General features: G+C 42.4%; 1 protein-coding gene across 2 annotated transcripts in view; it reads right to left on the bottom strand.

Moving 5' to 3' along the window:
- Positions 1 to 15543, bottom strand: part of CDK7 (cyclin dependent kinase 7) — a 29783-nt gene extending 14240 nt beyond the window's left edge. Inside the window, exons 1-7 of one of the 2 annotated variants that reach the window (XM_080362663.1) lie at positions 15479 to 15543; positions 14572 to 14635; positions 10636 to 10838; positions 6332 to 6391; positions 5143 to 5176; positions 3294 to 3361; positions 1416 to 1484 (exon numbers count right to left, since the gene is read on the bottom strand). In XM_080362663.1, the coding sequence (XP_080218789.1) occupies positions 1416 to 1484; positions 3294 to 3361; positions 5143 to 5176; positions 6332 to 6391; positions 10636 to 10838; positions 14572 to 14635; positions 15479 to 15517 (537 nt within the window). In that variant the 5' untranslated portion in view covers positions 15518 to 15543. Of the gene's footprint in view, positions 1 to 1415; positions 1485 to 3293; positions 3362 to 5142; positions 5177 to 6331; positions 6392 to 6771; positions 6919 to 10635; positions 10839 to 14571; positions 14636 to 15478 lie in introns of those variants that run through there. The other variant, XM_080362662.1, reaches the window with a different exon arrangement.
- Positions 15544 to 16467: the final 924 nt, after the last annotated feature.

Raw genomic sequence — 16467 nt, 5'->3', positions numbered from 1 at the left:
GGTCTATCATGGAGATCAGAAATTGAAGTGGGGAGTCCAGATAGCCTATGCGACCTTTGCATAAACAGTAAATAAGAAAATGCATGGGAAACATGAGTTTATTATTTTATCTCAGTATCACATTGATACCCAAAATTACAAGACAAAGATGTATACAAGAAAGTGATAAATGTGTCAGTAAACCTGCAATTATGTTTCCACTTATTCCTTCTTTCTCCATGCAACCTAAGCATTTAATCTTCATAAATGCGATGTTTTCCCCCTCTATTTCCAAAACAAGGAGGTAGGGCCACTTTACTGTATTTTAACAGATCTACTTATGTTTTCTACATTCTTTGATTTTTACATTCTATGTAAACGTTCTGTCTGAAAGTACTTTCTACAATACTATCCAAAACTTGCTTGTTAATATTAAAGTTCAGCCTTTCCTAAGCTTTAAGTTGAAGACCACACAAAATTTCTTGTATGCAGGACATGCCTAATCACAACAGTCTGCAGTCCCAAATGGTGGCCTAAGTAATTCCACAACACAGATAAATGCTCTGTGTACCACAGTATTATGTAGTACAAGTGTATTTAATTCCTCTTTGCATACCATGTCTTCTTCAGCTCTAAATGTTGCATAGTTACTAAGTTAACAGAATGAATCCTCTAGAAAGTCCACTCATTATTTTAATTTCTATTAGCAAAAAACTGATCTACCCTTTTCAGTCTCGCATTCATTTAGTTTTCAGCCAGCCTGTTGATATTTTCTTTTAACATTTTAAATGCTATCGCTAGTTCTTAACAGCATATGTGTAATGAGCTAGCTTAAAAACTACATTAATTTCAGTCCAGAGCAGTAGTGTTATGTGCACATATACAGAATTGCCATCTAGGACAGTCTTCCAAAATGAAGAATCCTGCATCAAAATATCTCACACAAAGACAAACCAACTTAAGATCTTTGACAATGAAACATCTGTAAGATGCTGATTCGCAAACACCTACCATTATTACAGTTAAAAGAATGGTTTGGGTGCATGTGATTCTAGTACCAGCTCATCACTTGTCATACTTTGATATTACACTTACTTGAACAGATTTGATGATATTATGATTAGCAATTGCACTCTGAGATGCTGATCTATGACTGAGGTTCTACACTTTGACTGAGTCCTGGAAAACTTACATTGTAAACATAAACTGTTTCTTGAAGATCATGCTGATAACTATTTAAAAGTAAAGGCACTATCAGCTGATAACTCACAAAAACTGTCAAATTATCCAAACTACTTTTAAGACATGATTTGAATCAACTGACATAATAAAAGTCACCTTTCTAACATGGGGAAATGTAAGCCTGTTAAAATAGTATTTTTAAAAGAACATTTGAAGATACTGAAATTAAAGAGCCTTAAAAAAAAAAATCTTACCTCGAGATCTGTTTCCATAAAATCAAACACCAAACTAATATTAGACTTGTGTCCAAATGCATCTAGAAGCTGTAGAACAAAATACAATATGATGAAGCCTACTCTCATCCTTCCTGTTTTCTAAAATTCTGCACCATTGTAATCTGCATGTGGATTTTCAGCTTGCTGAACTGGTTTAAGTTTTTCAACTTGCAATACAAAAATTCTTACTCAATTTAGATTCTTAAGTCCCCATCCCCTGACAAAAAAAAAATCCCCATTAAGCATGGTAATAACATTTTACACAATTGCCCCTCCTTCCTGGAATTCAAAAAACAACAAAAAAATTAACTTTACCATGTCCACTGCAACAAATAATTTAATGCATGCTTTGTCCTCTTCCCAAACTTTGCTGTTCTACAAAGCAAAACTCCTACCCTTTCTTAAGACCAGACTAAGTTTTCACATGGACTCAGCTCTGTGTATCTGCAATACATATGTAAGCATGCAATATTTAGAAATTCTAAGTGTTAGGCTTCTTATCTTCCCTTTGAAGTTATTTCTAGGTGTGTATTCATCTTTGTAGCAGGCTTTCTAATATAAATAAACCTATTTGGAGAACATCCAAATGGTCCTTTCTTAAGATGAAGCTGTGCAATTACAGTATTCATTTTTAATTTGAGATAACACAAGTGTGATGCTGAGTAAGAACAACAGATCATGTAGCCTTGTATTCTATCCCTGTGATCAGGAAGGTACGCTTTCCATGGTGTGTCTCATTCCTTACAGTCCCAGTATGATGACTATGTGTACTACCCAATTGTAAGATAGTTGTTTGCATAGTTCATAGCACCAGTGCCTGTGCTCACCCTCTTCCTCTACAGAAAACATGGTAATAAGAGACAATGCAGGTGACCCTACAGGCTTGTCCACTTTTTGTAATTTATGCTCCTTACGCTTGCAACATCCACAACAGTTTTATCAGGACTGCTAAGAAGGGTACAGTCTGCTTACAGACCTGCTGATCATGAAATTGTCTAATTCCTTTTTGAACTGCTGATGCTACCTGCTTCTACAATGCCCATGGCAACAAACAAACTGGCTTCCCTGTCAACATCAGTGACTTCTTACATTCGTTTGTGCCAAGTCCTAAATACTGGAAAGGTACTGGAAAAAAACATTAACTGTATCCCAAGGTGCTATCTTATTATTCTCAAACTACATTCTGAAACACAGGACCATGCTAACTATCAATAAAAAAATTAACTAAACTCATGGCAAATTACCTCAGTTCAGCCAAACCAGCACAAAAAATTACATTAAATATCTGGAAAACTCGTATTTGTTGTAATATTTATGGCAGACTTTCAAATTATCACTATTAAGTAATTTTAAAATATCTTTAGTTCCAGCTGGAAGTCAACCTAAATGCAACTGAAAATATGCAAGTTTTACTCCTGCCAACAGATGTTTTAGATATCAGCACTAAAACCAAATGAGCTGCAGGAATCCCATTTTACCATTGGTTACAAACGTCTGCTTTTGGCTGTCACCAGTTCCATGTGAAACAATCAGGTAAATTCAGCACTGCACTCACTTGCTAGTCTACCAGAGAGATGCAAAATCAGGTAATTAAAATCCCACAGTTCTCCCCACCATAAACATCCACATAGCCCCAGGCAGGAAAGTAAGAGGATTTCAAAAGAAACTGTTTTGTCCTTGTTACTGAAATAGGTGTTTTGCTGATACAATTGTTTTACTGCCCATTTGGGGCTGGAAAAAACAGTTCAAATAAAATTAAGTAGCATCTCCATGACCCAAATAATTCTAAGTATCAGTTTGAACCTGTACCAAAAGTACCTAAGGACAGATTCTAGAAGTAGCATTTATTTTACTTACACCAATAATGTTAGGATGGCTTAGCTCCTGTAACAATTTTATCTCCCTGAGGGCTGTTCTGTTGATTCCTACATTAAAAATGAAAAATAAAAGAGAGACAGAACAAGATTAAAAACTTTGGATGAAGCGCCAAAGCAACTTATTCTGTTACTTACTGATGGTATACTACCAACTACTTAACAACCACTCAATTTGTTAAATAACAAGTACATTACCATAGATAAAGATTGCTGCCAAATAAAGCTGGATGTACGCTTCCTTCCACACCAAATACATTCTACACCACAATAATCAAATTATGAAGCAACACGTCTGCCTGTTGGCAAAAAGGCTAAGTTCTAGCAAAAGCCTAGGGAAAAAAAATAAATCACCTTTTTGAGGGTATTGTAAGCTTCAGTTCTATTTTAAAGAAAAGTTACATCTTGCAAATATCAGTTCTTCAGTGTGTCTCATTTCCAGGGGAGGTACACTGACAAACCTCATGAATACATCTCTTTTCTTTTTGACATAGTAATATTAAATAAGGCAAGGCACATGGGTTTTTTTATATTCATGCTGTGGCATAAAAGATACAGTGGCCAAAACCTGCTCACCCTTGCTTGAATCCTTTAATAGCTGGATTTTATAAAAAAGAAAAACCAATGAGGAGACGGTGCACTTTGGCAGGCACACTGCCTGCACTGCATCAAACCACAATTACTGCAGGGTAACAATTCCTCCTTTCAAAATGCTGGTATGTATGGCTTGTATGAAAACCGACTGGCAAGCAAATGCTCCTGTGGTACATTGCACAGGATGTTTCAGTTGTGCATGAGCTGAAAAAACAGTGTTCTCCCAAAACATGGGATGTGATTCAACATGTAAAACCCTAGCAAAGGTTTGGACAAAGCTACATGGGTTACTTTACACTCCTGCTTCTCCTATTTTAATTACCTATTTTAGGATGAGGTTGACAATGGCTGCTTTCAGGTAAGCAAAGCCTTAGATTAAAAAAACAAAAAAACCAAAAAAACCCATATCATGTTACCAGAAAGCACAGGGAAACAAGACATGATCATTATTTTTCATAACATCTTTGAACTATAGCTAGGCATTAGCCAGATGGACCACAACTCTGGCAGCAGGCTCAGTGGTGAGACTCAGGGATAAGTGCTCAGTTTCTCTTTAAAAATTCTTATCTTAAAACAGAATTGGAGATTTGAGAGCACAGATTCTTCACTGGAAAGCTGGTAACCCAATTCAGAATCCCTGAAGCAGAGCAGCCTGAACACACACAGATCACGATTATTGATTTTTTACTCACAATATCTATGCCTAAAGGCAACTGGCCAGTCAGAACCATGATCAAAAGACACTGCTATATGGACCTGATTTCTCAACATAAAAAAAATCCACACAGCAAAATAAGTTTTAAGATAGTGTTTTTAGTAACTTTTGTCTCCGCATAAATTGAAAATAGAACAAGAAAAGTATCTGAAAACAGAGATAAATACTCCCAGCTGTCTTAAATATTTAAGGCACAGAGATAGAGATGTATCAATTAAACATGTATCCCAAACTCAGGGCTGTAGAGATTATTATTGTATGCCATATTCATGTCTGTATTCTACTTAAATTGAGAAGCTAGCCAGTTACACACTCATATTTAGACATACTATGCATACAGATATCTCTGCTGCTTCTTTCTGTCCCTGTGGTTTGGGAAGGAATCCTCTACTAAGCCTTACACTATAAGAGCTGAGCTCATTTTTTTAAACAAAGTTACGGTGTAGGAAATTAAAGTACTAATTTACAGAAACAAAGCGAACAAACCACAGCTTCTGCAGCACAAATTTGTTTTAAAACTCACCATCTTTAGCTTCTGATCTATGTCCCAGTTTAATCTGAAATGAAATATTTCATATTACACAAGGTTAAGGCACCTGTCCCAGCAGTAAGGGGTATTACTCTTCTTTATCAACTAGGGTTGGTTTGGATTTTTTCTGCCTTCAAAAAAATAATTGTCTCTGCAGCTTTTACTTTTATAAAAGCTTAAAAATAGTTATGACAGCACTGAAAACAGACACAATGCAAACTGGCAGCATAAAATGCTTTGCAGCCACAAAGCATTATTAGACCATTAACAAGCTTCTCTCCAGGGAGATATGAGGGCAAAGGAGTAGACAGTCATCTTAGATGACTCTAGTAAAATTAGCATATTCTGTAAATTTGGGATGGCTTTAAGTCAATCACTTAGTGCCATGAAATGTTCAAATCCAGAATCCTGTTACTGATACTTCCAGATAAGAAAAGTTAAGAAAATATTACAATTCAAACAAGTACACTTCTCACAATAGCTGCTACTAGAAGCAATCATAAAGTAGAAGTATTGTAATGCTAAAAGAGATAAATGTATCAAAGAAAATTACTTAATATTGATGTGGTTAAATTTGTCTAATAAGTAAAGCCCTTTAATTAACCCAAGCACTATAATGCGTATTTTTCAACCCTCACAAAACACAGCTAATGACCTCTTTTTAGGACAAGAACATCCTGCAACCTCTTCAGATAGCATGAAGTGAAACACTGTGTGACAACATAGACACTTCCAACATTTGTATTCAAACAGGTAAGTGCACTTTTCTCAAGTTTTGTCAAAATAAAACCCTACCATCAATTCTGGAGAACTTAATCAATTCCTGGACTAAAGGAAATCCAGCACAGTATGAGGAAAGATTTTTTTTCAGAAAGCCACTATCAAGGACTAACAAACTCAGAAGTTTGGAAATGTGGTGTGGGTTTTTTTGTGGTGGTATTTTTTTAAATAAATCAGTTTAGCAAATAACTAATTTCAAGTTACAGGCCAGGTAACCCTTCAGAAACTCAGAAATGTAGTAAGACAGAAGAGGAAGGAAAGTATTAAAGACACGCTAGCTAGATATTCTAGAAACAGAAATACATACTCTCCCACTACCCATGAGGTAAAAAACCCACACATTAGGGGGGACAAGAGCAATCAGACACTTCATCACACAAAAAGAAAACATTCGGACACTCACCTTTTTAATGGCCACGATTTGGTTGGTGTTCTTATCCCTCGCCTTGTAGACCGTGGCAAACTACGGAGAGAGGGAGAGGCTGTCGGGACTGCGGGGCCGGGCAGCCCTGGCGCTCGGCAGAGGCGGCCCCAGCCCCGCTCCTCAGGCTGGGGCCTGCCCTCGGGAGCGGCCACGCAGCGCCGCTGCCCGCAGGGACAACCCGTCTGCCCGGCCGCCTCCCCGAACACCCGGCTCACAGCGGGGCCCTGCCGCCGCCGGCGGGAGGCGAGACGGGCCGGGCCCGGCTGCGGGCAACCCCAGGCGGCGGGCCGCCTCCGCCGCGGCCCTCCCAGGCAAAAAAGGGCCGTCCCGGGGCCGCCCGACCGGCTCTGACGGAGCGGCTGGACCGGGCCCAGGGGGCTCGCACAGACACCGGCGCCCCCGGAGTAACGGCCGCTCACCTGGCCCTCCCCCAGGAAGTCGAGCTTCTCGTAGCGCTTGGCGCGAGCCCGCGCATCCATGGCCGCCGGCACGGGGTGGGCGAGGGCAGGCACGGGGCCCGCGGAGCGCGGATCGGAGCGGCGGGACCGGCGACGGGGCTTTAACACGGCCAGCGCCGGGCCCGCCCCGCTTCCGGCCCGCCAGCCGGCCCTGCCTGGCAACCGCCGGCGTCACCGCGCCCCCTCGCCCCGCCCCCTGCGCGCGCAGACGGCAGCGCCTCGCGAGAGCGGCTGGAGGCCCTGCCCAACTCGTGCCGGCGCCGCGGGTGCCGCCTTCCCCTCCGCGACACCGGGGACCCGCGGGCCCTGCCCGTGGCCGGGGCACCCGAGCACCCCCAGCAAACCGGGCGCGGTTCGGCGCAGGCTGCAGCGGCGGGACAGGCCTGATCTGCAGCCGGGCCCGCAGCCCGGGGAGGAAAGCCCCGCGGCAGCAGAGCGGCACACGGACACCGCGCCGTGCGCGCACGGCTGTCCCGCCGTGCGCCCCCCGACCGCGAGCCGCAGAGCCTCAGATAGACTGGGGAATGACCGACTGGAGGGCAGTGCAGGGGAAAGGGACCTGGGGGTCCTGGTGGACAGCAGGATGACCATGAGCCAGCACTGTGCCCTTGTGGCCAGGAAGGCCAATGGCATCCTGGGGTGTATTAGAAAGGGGGTGGTTAGTAGGTCCAGAGAGGTTCTCCTTCCCCTCTGCTCTGCCCTGGTGAGACCACACCTGGAATATTGTGTCCAGTTCTGGGCCCCTCAGTTCCAGAAGGACAGGGAACTGCTGGAGAGGGTCCAGCGCAGGGCAACAAAGAGGATGAAGGGAGTGGAGCATCTCCCTTATGAGGAAAGGCTGAGGAGCTGGGAGTCTTTAGCTTGGAGGAGACTGAGGGGTGACCTCATTAATGTTTAGAAATAAATAAAGGGTGAGTGTCAGGAGGATGGAGCCAGGCTCTTCTCAGTGACAGCCAATGCTCCACCTGACAAGGGGCACTGGGTACAAACACAAGAGGTTCCACTTAAATTTGAGAAGAAACTTCTCAGTGAGGGTGACAGACACTGGAACAGGCTGCCCAGGGAGGTTGTGGAGTCTCGTTCTCTGGAGACATTCAAAACGTGCCTGGACACATTCCTGTGTAACCTCATCTGGGTGTTCCTGCTCCAGCAGGGGGATTGGACTGGATGATCTTTTGAGGTCCCTTCCAATCAATAACATTCTGTGGTTCTGTGATTCTATGAAATTATTTAACTGTGTGTTGAATAGAACAAATCACTTAGAATTATAAAGTCATGTGAATTTTAATATACTGTCTGCCTTGCACTACTCAGCTGAATTTGCTGATCTCTTAAGCTGCAGTTTGTAAAGTTCTGCTCATATTCGCCAAACTTTTTTATCTACTTAATGAAAACAAAGGCAGCTAGAGATCATCATGGATTTAACTCTGTTAAATTGCACTTTTTGTTAAGTGACATGAGCACTGCAGCAAGCAGGGGCCCAAGTCAGTCATCTGTGACACGTCACACACCTACGTGCTACCATTTTGTTACAAATAAAGCCTTCAGATCAGGCATATTGCAGTCTCCCCGCTGTAACTGGGCTGAAAGGGCTGTGTGCTGAAACAGTTAATTATTTAAATTATCCCAGAAGAAGCTGGTTTTATTTGGCTCCACCTGCTGGACAACAGCCAAGCTGAAGCTGTGTAACTAACAGCCACAAAGCTTCCATGAGAACACCCAAAAAATCATGCCTGATGAGACATCTGAATCTTTTTAAGCAGAAAAATAAAATGACTCAGTTGTATTGTCAAGGTTGTGCATGGCTAATTGGAAAAATATTTTAATGGTGTGGACATCAAATATATTCAATTGCTTGTTGGCCATCCACAGAAAATCCTCCTCAATTGCAATATAACGTATAGTGTGTTGTGTCAACCTTCGCACCCTTCATATGGGTTTTTAGTAAAGCTATTGGTATACAATCATTTTTAATATTAAGGAAATGCCTTTATTGTGAATGCAATACTTCATTCTTCAACAGTGGCCAATGAACTATCTTCCATACTTATTCGGGACCTCCACGCTGTAAAAGAAAAGCAGACAATTAAAGATAGTCCACTAAAAGAACAGGAAATGGAGATCCAATCTTCTTTTGTGTTGTTATAGGCCAACAGACAGAGTTCTAGTTTTAATTTCTGGTTTATACGTTGATTTTTAATCTATATAAAAACAAGCACAGTGTCAAATATCGGCATCTACAAGTAATAGCTCATTTTTTTTCCAGGGGAGAATGCAAAAAGATCAACGTATGCAATCTACAATTACAGCTGCTTCAAGCTCTCCAACTCCAAGGAAACCTGAGTCTTACTCACTTTAGAAAGGTCTGACAAAACACAGCAGTAGTAAACACAAGTTCTAGAACTATTTTCACAGCCAAAACTCCAAAGTGCAAAGTTGAAAACAAACCCAAGATGAGCCATTACAATATTTATGAGAAATCAGAAAGGTATTCCACTCATTATTTTCCCAACAAAATTATTTTACAACTTACCCCACTGTTTGAAAATGTATATGATAGAGGTCAAGAAGTGTATTGCTATGGGATATAACTCATTTTATTTCTATTATAATATCCTACCTACATACCAGCAGGAAAATTGATTTCTTCTACTAACATGATTACACCGTAAGTGTCCTTATCATTTAACAAAGCTACGCAGGTGTCTTCTCATTTCAAACTCTTGCCCATCTCACAACTTCTTGAATTTTGTGTGTGCTCTCTTTTTAAGCCTCAGTGTTTACAACTGAGAATTGTTACAATTCAAAAGCAGGTTTTTCTTGCCTTTCATGTACAAGGCCACATTTGCAAATATTGCAGGAAATATTTCTATCAAGTTTAATAAAACATTTCCACTGCTACAAATAAAAGAGTTACCCTACTAATCAATAACTTAGAAAAAACAGTTTGAGAAATATCTTGGACTTCAGTGACCTGGTAATAGCCTTCATTTGTCTAAGAGCAGCCTCCTGTGCTCTTGTCCAGCACATTCAAATTACACATTAAACAGCTGTTACAAAACAGGTAGTGACGGTGGTGAGCGTAGGCTATGACTATTGCTAGCTACATGCACGTCTCTTTTAAGTCCGTATCTCTCCACTCATTGATACTGCAAGCTACTAATTAGGGAGAGCTGGGTACCTCCTGTATTAAGAATTTGTGGCTTGGGTATTATGCATCAAAGCTACGAAAGCTGGGAGTGCACCCTTACCAAGAATTACGTGGGAGATTTGAGGGATCTTCCTGAAGCTAATAGACATTATATGGAACTGAACTGAAAAGGCCTCTGAGGACTGTGTGTCCAGCAAGAGAACAAGAGTTGAGCAGCCTACGTGCCTTACGTGACTTCGAGCAGCCTTGAGTGAGAACAAAAGAAAGTGTGTCCAGTGAAGAAATAAAGAGTCAGCAAATCAGAAATTTGGTAGTGAGGTAATGCTGAATGCTAGAGCTCGTGCTAACTGTAAAACATCCAATCCCTTGTTAGTTTGCGGCGCGTGGACAGTAGTTGTTATCCAATTGCACGCAGCCCGTAAGCGCGTGGACAGTAGTTACTCTCCAATCACATGCAGCCTGTAGACGCGTGGACAAAGCAAAAAGATACTTAATGAGAATTGTAACAAGCAATAAACGTCTTCGCTTGGATTCACATTGGATTGTGTGGAGTCCGTGATTTTTGCCCTTGCAGAATTATATTGTAATACCAGATTTGAAACTTTGAAGAAGTTGTAGAAATAAGCTAAATGGTAGGTAAATACAGGCAATACACACCAATAAATGAAACTTACTTGAATAAGTTCAATCTCTTCGTCCGACATAAGTTTCCTTCTGTATTTCTGAGGTAAGGTTCTTGCTAATTCAAAAGTGTCTGGTGTACCTTGTACTCTATTAACAGGTGAAATATTTTGAAAGGCCAGTGATCTGCCTCCTACAGATTCCTGTGCTGCTGAAGCATGGAGAGATGGCTCACTTGCTTGTAGAGATTCCTGTACTGAAACCCAGATTGCAAAAAACATTTAAAGAGACATAACAAGACTGTGAAACTAATTAATAAGCAGCCAATAAAAGTTGCCAGTTATTGACAATTTCCTCAATTATAAACAATACTTAAAAGAATTAAAGACATTCCACTTCTCACAGCCTGTTCTTATTGTTGTCAAATACGTCAAGAGCACAGTGAAAAAATTCTGACAGTTAAAGAAAGCATGTCTGACTGGCAGAAACACTGATGTATAGACAAGATAAACAGCATATATCCTAACAAAGGCTTTTTCACTCGGAAGCTGTACTTACAGAAAAAGCATAAACTATCATACACCTGTGTATGGCGGCAATTATTTAGAAAGATGAGATAAATAACTAAGATCCACTGAAACGATGCTTTTTGGTTACTGTGACTGTAAAGACAGAGGCGAAAAGGAGTTAAGATGCTTATAGAAACATAAAGCTCTCAACTATGACATACCACAATGTGCAACACAGTGTTGTAAAATTTTTAATATTACAAAATGGCATCATATAAAATTTTGTTAAAGATGTGCAAGAATGACCACCAAATGTTGGGCATCAGTGACCAATGTAAATGAAACACAGAGACCAAGGCGTGCGTGAAATACTTCATGGGTGAGTGCCAGGAGCCAGACTTAAGGAATTCACACTAGATAAGGTGCCTTGAGCACAGTGGGACAGACAAAGGGGCAGTGCTGCCTAAGTACAAATTCTGAACCTTAGGTCTGCACCACCATGGCTGATTTTACAATGGAAATACGCAATTACCCCACCAGGCAGGATGGAGTCTCACAGCAATGTGTTTACTTCATAAGCACTCCGACTTCTCTGTATAAGTTTAAAACACCTGACACAGCGGAATGCTTCCACAGGAAACCCTTCTCAGTGCTCCTGAAAAATGGGCATGACAATGCAGCATCTAAACACCTGGGATAGAGGGACTACATGATTACAAAATAAGCATGTGATGAGTTAAAATACTAGAGCTTTGCCCACCTGTCTCCCTCTTACACCCAACAACGTCAGCAAGGACAAAGGAGAGAAGCCAGTTTTAGCCATAGTGAGTCTGAGTCAATGGCAGGATTGGGACATCAAACACCTGCAGCAATGTGATCAAACCACCGCTGGAAAAAAGAAGGCACCATTGAGAGGCATATCCAGAGGTTCTCAGTCAGAAGACTGTATATGAAAGTCCCAAGTTGATCGGGTGGTTCAGGAACAATGAAAGGTCCAAACCAGAGCAAGGAGGAAGAGATCCCATCAGAAGGAGCATATTGTGAACACGGGGCATGCCATTGAGCTGAAATTTTAAAATTTAAGAGCAGAAAACAAAGCGAACAGAAGATAAAACCAAAAGACATAGTTGTTTGTCAACTTTCTGACAATACACAGGTGAAGGCCGTGCTGCCATTCAGAGAGACCTGGACAGGCTGGAGGACGGGGCAGAGAAGACCCTGATGAAGTTTAACAAGGGCAAGTGCAGGGTCCTACACCTGGGGAGGATCAACCCTGGACACGAGTACAGGTTGGGGGTGGACCTGCTGGAAAGCAGCTCTGCAGAGAAGTACTTGGGAGTTCTGGTTGACAACAGCTTGACCATGAGCCAACAGCGTGCCCTTGTGGCCAAGAAGGCCAAAGGTATCCTGAGATGCGTTAGGAAAAGTGTGGCCAGCAGGTCGAGGGAGGTTCTCCTCCCCCTCTACTCTGCCCTGGTGAGGCCACATCTGGAGTATTGCATCCAGTTCTGGGCTCCCCAGTTTAAGAAGGACAAGGAACTACTGGAGGGAGCCCAGAGGCGGCCCACAATGATGACGAGGGGCCTGGAGCATCTTTCTGATGAGGAGAGACTGAGAGCTGGGCCTGTTCAGCCTGGAGAAGGCTGAGAGGGGATCTCATCAATGTTTATAAATATCCCAAGGGTGGGTGTCTAGAGGATGGACCAGACTCTTTTCAGCAGTGCCCAGCGACAGGATGAGGGGCAATGGGTACAGACTGAAGCACAGGAGGTTCCATCTGAATATGAAAAAAATCTTCTTTGAGGGTGACACAGTCCTGGACAGAGAGGTTGTGGAGTTTCCTTCTCTGGAGATGCTCAAGACACACCTGGACACATTTATGTGTGATCTGCTCTAGGTGAACCTGCTTTAGCAGCTGGGTTGGATGAGATGATCTTCACAGGTCCCTTCCAACCCCAAACATTCTGTGACTCTGTGAAATAGTTTTGGCAGGTAATGAATACAAACTATTTTTGTTTTGAAAAATAACACACCTTATATATGAAAAAAACAAGAAAGAGTTTCTACAGGTTTGTTTCATGCACCACAAAAATGTCTCAGGATATTTCAAAGTCTGAAGTGTACTTGAAAGAGATGTATTGGCCAATTAAAAACATTAGAAGTCAAATGTACCCGACTTAATACTGCTGTTGCTTTAGATCAGGTACAGTCTCTACTACATTTTTCCCTTCCCTGTTTGAGACCACCATGTTGCAGTAGTAATATGGTAAAAGAATTTGGCTGGCCTTTCAAGCACTCACATCCCTAAAGTTTAGTCTTAGATCTGCGGAGCTGTGTTTAGCTACACAGAAGCAACAGTCTGGTACAGGAAAATGCAGTTATTGCTACAGCATTCAAGCATGATGAGGTAGATTGCAATTTACTAATGAGACGACAGAACCTGATTAAGCTAGAAAAGTCTAACATACTTAAAAGATACAGTCACAAAAATCTTCTGATGCATTGATAACAAGAGGTGAGTAACACGTTTTTAAGCCTTTGAAAAAATAGTTAACTGGCATGAGAGGTGGTGTGTTTGGCTGAACTGTGCACAACATACAGAATTCTGATAGAAAGTCATAGCAAAAAGTAGTTTCTGAGGAGTTTGCAGAGAAGTCAGACATGGCACTTAATGTGCACTGTAGATACTCTGTAATATTAATGGATAAAGTAAACTCAAAGCTAAAACACAAGTAGGATAATGCTGTGGCAAATAACATGGTATGGTATCATTTCTAAAAAGGTCAGGATAACATAACAGAGCTTCCTAAGACATGTCCTACTTTAGTATCAAAGGCTTTGTTGACTCAAATAGAATATTAAAACAACACATCACTTATACAACTCTGACGTCTAAATGGAATGGTATTTGGAATCCTATATCAACATAGCTATAGGCATAAAAAAATAATGTCAAAGATTGCAATGAAATTATTTTTTCTCAGCATTAATTAGCAGCAAAAGGAAAGACTTCTTAAAATGTACAGGGAAACAGCTCTCCCAGCTATAATCAAGGTTTTAAATATGGCAGACATCACACACTTCAAATAAGACAAGATGAGGGAAATGCAACATCATTTCTGCAAGTATCACTGAGTACCTAAACTGCTTCAAACTGACTTAGGCAGAATCATTTCGGGCAAATATCGCTATTGGGAAAAATCAGGCTTTTTATGTAAGTAGAAAAACAACACTGGAAATCTCCGGGGATTTGCCTTGACCAAGAAATAAAGACATTTGTGTATTACTTGTAATCCCACAGTTGTAGAGAGCTTGAAAAAGCAGAGCTGCCTTCAAACCAGGCCACCACGTTGCAGAAAGTCTGCTCAAAATCAGCTGAGACACAGAGTTGAAGCAGGAAAATTGTGTGCTCGTTCTTATATAAAACAGTTAACGCAAAGAAAGTTGGTGCAACTTATATCTGGAGATTACATAACTTACTTTTTGGTCTGGGGCTACTTTTTCTGTCCGGGAACTTAATTAACGGAGTATGCGGCTTGACTGCCTAAAACAGGGCAAGGTAGCAGGAGAAACAGGCACAGTGAAATGTATTTCTAGACACATTAGCTTCACAATAACAAAATGGAACATACGGTATATTAAACAACCACTTGTATACTACTGCTTTCTGCACCACTACCTGGATACAACTACCGCTTATTAACGTTCTATGTTAGCCCACGGAGAGGTGCCGCCTTAAAGGCATTCCGTTCCTCCACCCTCGTGTCCTGAGCAGGACAGGGGTCCTGGTTCTACTCCTCTCCTTTCCTCTCAGCAACTAGTCTGTGTGTGCGCAGAAACACCCGCCACAGCACCATAAACGCGATTATGCAGTTTCAGCACAGGGAATGGTCAGCTGTGCTCTGCTGTAACTCAGCCTGCGGGTGGCTGGGCAGGGGCTGGCAAATCCCACCCAGATAAGAAACCCTATTAATTATAAAGCTTAGTAGTCGCAGGCACAGAGCTTATTTTTGAAACAAGCCTTTGGAAGAAGACTCCACGCCTCACTTTCACCTTGAAGAGGGATGGCTTAGGAAGGAGCTGCCGGCCAGCGCCCTCCCCTCTGCAACGGCGCACACACGGCTGCGGGCCGCCCTGCAGCACCCTTCGGTAGCACATGCCCCGGGCACCGGCATCAAATGACGGGCGGCACCGTGCGGGCCCCCCCGCCACCTCCTTCCCCGCGCCAAGGACACCGGCCTCTCCGGCGGCCTCTCCGGCGGCCTCTCAGGCCCCGGCCCTCCCGCGCCCCGGCGGCCGCACTGCGGGCAAGGCCCGCGGCCCGAGCTGGGCTCCCAGCCCCCGCCGCGCCTCCCACCGCCCCGGGCCGCCTGCCCAGCGCCGTTACCTGCACGACCCTGGCGGCTGCCGCCATCTTACTGCCCATGGCGCCCCCGTCCCGCCCCGCGGGCCTGGCCCCGCCCCCCCCCCAAAGAGCCGTGCGGCAGGGTGTGAAAAATCAGGAGGCGGTTCAGTTTTATTGAAGGAAAACACGCTCTTTAATGTTAAAATATTTTAACAGCTTGGTCAATTCTCTTAAAACACAAAGCAGAAATGCAAGTGCCCGTTTAATATTTAAAAGTACTGCTTATGTGCATAAGTGAGAGCAAGGTGCCACCTCTTCCAGCCTACCCGAGTTCTGCCTTGGGTTTTGCTACCCGAGACGGGATCCATGGGTCACACCTACTGCTGGATGCTCTGCTTAACTAAGCCCTCTACAGCACAAGCGCAAGTGGCTGATAAAATTTAAAGCTTTTTCAGCCTAAAATTATACATAAGGCTTTTAAAAGAATAAAAACCAAACTGGTTGAGCTTTCCCCATGGGCAGAGCAGTGTCACACATCCTGTCTGAGCTCCACTGGTGCCCAGGAGAAGAGAACAGAAACAGCAGACCCTTGTGTAAGCCCACTGTTACCTTTTACACAATAAAATTGTTAAAAGCTTTTATGTATCAATGATTATTATTTCAGGACACCTATGAAGCGAGTCTTCAGCTAACTTCAGCAGCTATGCTACCTGTTCAAACATTCGTCGTGCACCAGGACTAAATTTCACTTCAACGACTTGTGTGGACAGGTTCTCAGTCTCTAGAGGCAACAACAATGATTACATACACTGTATAAAATGAAACACAATTTCTCCTTGCTCACACAGAACAGACATTTTTTTCAAGCTGTAAAACAATGGCTTTCAAAGATGAATCGCTTGCCCAGTTAACTCTGCTTCCAATTAGGATATTCTATAATAAAGAAAGAAAGATTGTTGGTTACAAAAAGCCTTTAAAGATTATTCCTGGTAAAATATCTCAAAAGCTGTCTGTTTTTCAACTTTTAATTT

Source organism: Nesoenas mayeri, assembly GCF_963082525.1.
Source record: "Nesoenas mayeri genome assembly, chromosome: Z".
Lineage (NCBI taxonomy): Eukaryota > Metazoa > Chordata > Aves > Columbiformes > Columbidae > Nesoenas > Nesoenas mayeri.
The sequence above is the reverse complement of the archived record's forward strand: the minus strand, read 5'-3'. Positions and strand labels throughout refer to the sequence as shown.